This window comes from Bison bison, unplaced genomic scaffold (genome assembly GCF_000754665.1).
Source record: "Bison bison bison isolate TAMUID 2011002044 unplaced genomic scaffold, Bison_UMD1.0 scf7180017864192, whole genome shotgun sequence".
NCBI classification, from domain to species: Eukaryota; Metazoa; Chordata; class Mammalia; order Artiodactyla; family Bovidae; genus Bison; species Bison bison.
The window spans coordinates 4381851-4385074 of NW_011494764.1; the positions used below are offsets into that span (position 1 = coordinate 4381851).

Genomic DNA, 3224 nt, shown 5'->3' on the forward strand with positions numbered 1-3224 from the left:
AGTGTCGGGGGTACAGCTTTAAAGACAGGAGATGCAAAGTGCCCCCTTCCCTTCTCTAGGGAGGATTCTGGGGGTGTCCTGCTGCAGCGGTACTGGCTCCTCTTCGTCCCCTCTGGACCCACCTGCCTACCTGTTTTGAACCAGCCGTCTGAGGTGAAGGCGGCTTTCGTTTCCTCCGGCTTGTCCCAGTATTCTCGAAACACAGAGGGCCCCCTGACCAGGAGTTCGCCCTCTTTCTCCTCGAACCCTGGGGTCACCTGTGGTGAAAGACAAAGGTAGGCATCAGAGTTCACCCCTTCAGGCTGATCTCTACCACTCCAGTTCCTCCCGAGGCCCATATGCTCTCCTGAGATTAGATGCTTTGATGGGAAGCACCAACCAGCTTCCACGCCCCACTCAGAAACGCTGCCCAAGGCCTCTGTGCCCACCCCGTCCCAGAGCTCACAGCCTGGCCTGATTGGCCTGTCTGTCCACTTCTGAGGGCCACGCTCTTGTGAAACTGTCTTCAGGGTGTCTTTTAGACCGACCTTGGACACGGGAGAAGTGGGCAGCTGCCCACATCCGCCATGGCTGCTGGGAAGAGCTCAGGATCAGCAGCTTTGCTGGGCGGGAAGGGGGCCCATGGGGGTTATGGTGGGAGGAGCCGGGCGCCTGGGAGAGCCAGGCAGTCATGAACAGGGACCCTACAGTCTCCCAGCTATGGGCACAGTGAGCGTGGAAGGGGTCTGGGTGTTCTAAGACATGGAGTCGGGGTCTGTGATGCTGGAAAAGGACAGAGCAAAGGCGGAACCACGTTCAGTGGGGCCTCACTGGCTCCACACTCATGGCTTGCCTGACAGCAATGTAACTATGATCCATGAGACCAAGTGCCCCTGGAAAACCCTGCCTGGCTCATCAGGTCCCACCTGAGATGAACTTTTCGTGGGGGAGAACATCCCCCTATTTTAAAGAAAAGAGACCCTTGGAAATGTGCTGTAAAATTGTCTGAGTTGTCTGAGGCCTGGATGGAAAGCTGAATGCCCCTGGGACTGACACAGCGGGTGGACAGCAAGGGGACCCTCCCCACCGCCTGGCTCCCACACAGGACTGATGTCACCCAGGGGGACTGGGCTGCGTGTTCCAGGCCAGAGGGGCTTCTGCCATCCAGTCTGCTCAGAGGAGGTGTTTGTTTTTTCAATTACACCACAGACTTTATTTGAATTTCACCATTTTTCCCACTGCCATCATTCATCTGCTGCACTGCTAACGTCGGCCTGGCCACGGGGTGCCACATCTGCAGGGCTGGTATGCACAGTAAACAGAGGCTGTGAAAATGAAACTGACGTGGAAACCGACCCCAGAGATGGCAGGCTGCAGACTTAGACCAACTAGATAACAGTAACAGAAAAATACCGGGGAGGCCGGCGGGGGGCCGCCCCGCTCAGCCCGCCGTGTGAGCGGCTCCGCGGCCCCGAGGACACGAACTTTCCCGGCGGCGGCGCCGCAACTCCGCGCCCGGGCCCGGCCCGCCGCTCGAAAATTTAAAAAAAAAAAAAAAAAAAAAAGAAAAATACCGACCTCTCCATTGGACGTGAACAAGATCCAGAGTCTCATAACACAATACAGAGTGTCTAGGACACAATACAAAATTAACTCAGCACGTGAAATGCCAAGAAAGTGCCAACTCTTATGGGAAAAGGGCATCAGTATGGGACAGCACCAGATGGCACAGGTACTCGGTGCGCCTAAGAAAGACGCTGAAGCACAGATTATCAACATGCTCTAACAGGTAAGAGCAAACACTGCAAATACGGGGGATACAAAGTTTCAGCTGAGAAATAAAAGACACAGGGCAGAACCAAACGGAAATTTTAGAACTAAAACTACAAGAGAAACAAGGAAAACTAACTGAATGGGCTCCCTGGTGGCTCAGATGGCAAAGAAGCTGCCTGCAATGTCAGAGACCTGGGTTCAATCCCTGGCTTGGGAAGATCCCTTAGAGAAGGAAATGGCAACCCACTCCAGTATTCTTGCCTGGGAAATCCCACGGACAGAGGAGCCTGGTGGGCTACAGTCATGGGGTCACAAAGAGTTGGACATGACTAAGTGACTAACGGCGGCTGAGAGGAGCTACCACATGCCCGAGGTCAGGGGAGGCGGCTGAGAGGAGCAACTCCACGTCTAAGGGGAGGCAGCTGCGCAAGTGCAGGAGGGCAGAGAGGAGCTACTCTACACCCAAGGTCAGGAGGGGTAGCCCTGAGGAGATACCCCTCGTCCAAGGTAAGGAGCAGCTGTTGCGCTTTGCTGGAGCAGCCGTGAAAAGATACCCCACGTCCAAGGTAAGAGAAACCCAAGTAAGATGGTAGGTGTTGTGAGAGGGCATCAGAGTGCAGACACACTGAAACCATACTCACAGAAAACTAGTCCATCTAATCACACTAGGACCACAGCCTTGTCTAACTCAATGAAACTAAGCCATGCTGTGTGGGGCCACCCAACACGGGAGGGTCATGATGGAGAGGTCTGACAGAATGTGGTCCACTGGAGAAGGGAATGGCAAACCACTTCAGTATTCTTGCCCTGAGAACCCCATGAACAGTATGAAAAGGCAAAATGATAGGATACTGAAAGAGGAACTCCCCAGGTCGGTAGGTGCCCAATATGCTACTGGAGATCAGTGGAGAAATAACTCCAGAAAGAATGAAGGGATGGAGCCAAAGCAAAAACAATTCCCAGTTGTGGATGTGACTGGTGATAGAAGCAAGGTCTGATGCTGTAAAGAGCAATATTGCATAGGAACCTGGAATGTCAGGTCCATGAATCAAGGCAAATTGGAAGTGGTCAAACAGGAGATGGCAAGAGTGAATGTCGACATTCTAGGAATCAGCGAACTAAAATGGACTGGAATGGGTGAATTTAACTCAGATGACCATTATATCTACTACTGTGGGCAGGAATCCCTTAGAAGAAATGGAGTAGCCATCACAGTCAACAAAAGAGTCTGAAATGCAGTACTTGGATGCAATCTCAAAAATGACAGAATGATCTCTGTTCGTTTCCAAGGCAAACCATTCAATATCGTGGTAATCCAAGCCTATGCCCCAACCAGTAACACTGAAGAAACTGAAGTTGAATGGTTCTATAAAGACCTACAGACCTTTTAGAACTAACACCCAAAAAAGATGTCCTTTTCATTATAGGGGACTGGAATGCAAAAGTAGGAAGTCAAGAAACATCTGGAGTAA

At 51.9% G+C, this 3224-nt stretch overlaps 1 protein-coding gene across 1 annotated transcript in view; it reads right to left on the bottom strand.

The window, feature by feature from the left end:
* The window catches only part of ACSF3 (acyl-CoA synthetase family member 3), a 42580-nt gene that overhangs the window by 10132 nt on the left and 29224 nt on the right, over positions 1-3224 (bottom strand). Inside the window, exon 7 of the mRNA XM_010843949.1 lies at positions 131-257. Within this exon, the coding sequence (XP_010842251.1) occupies positions 131-257 (127 nt within the window). The remainder of the gene's footprint in view (positions 1-130; positions 258-3224) is intronic.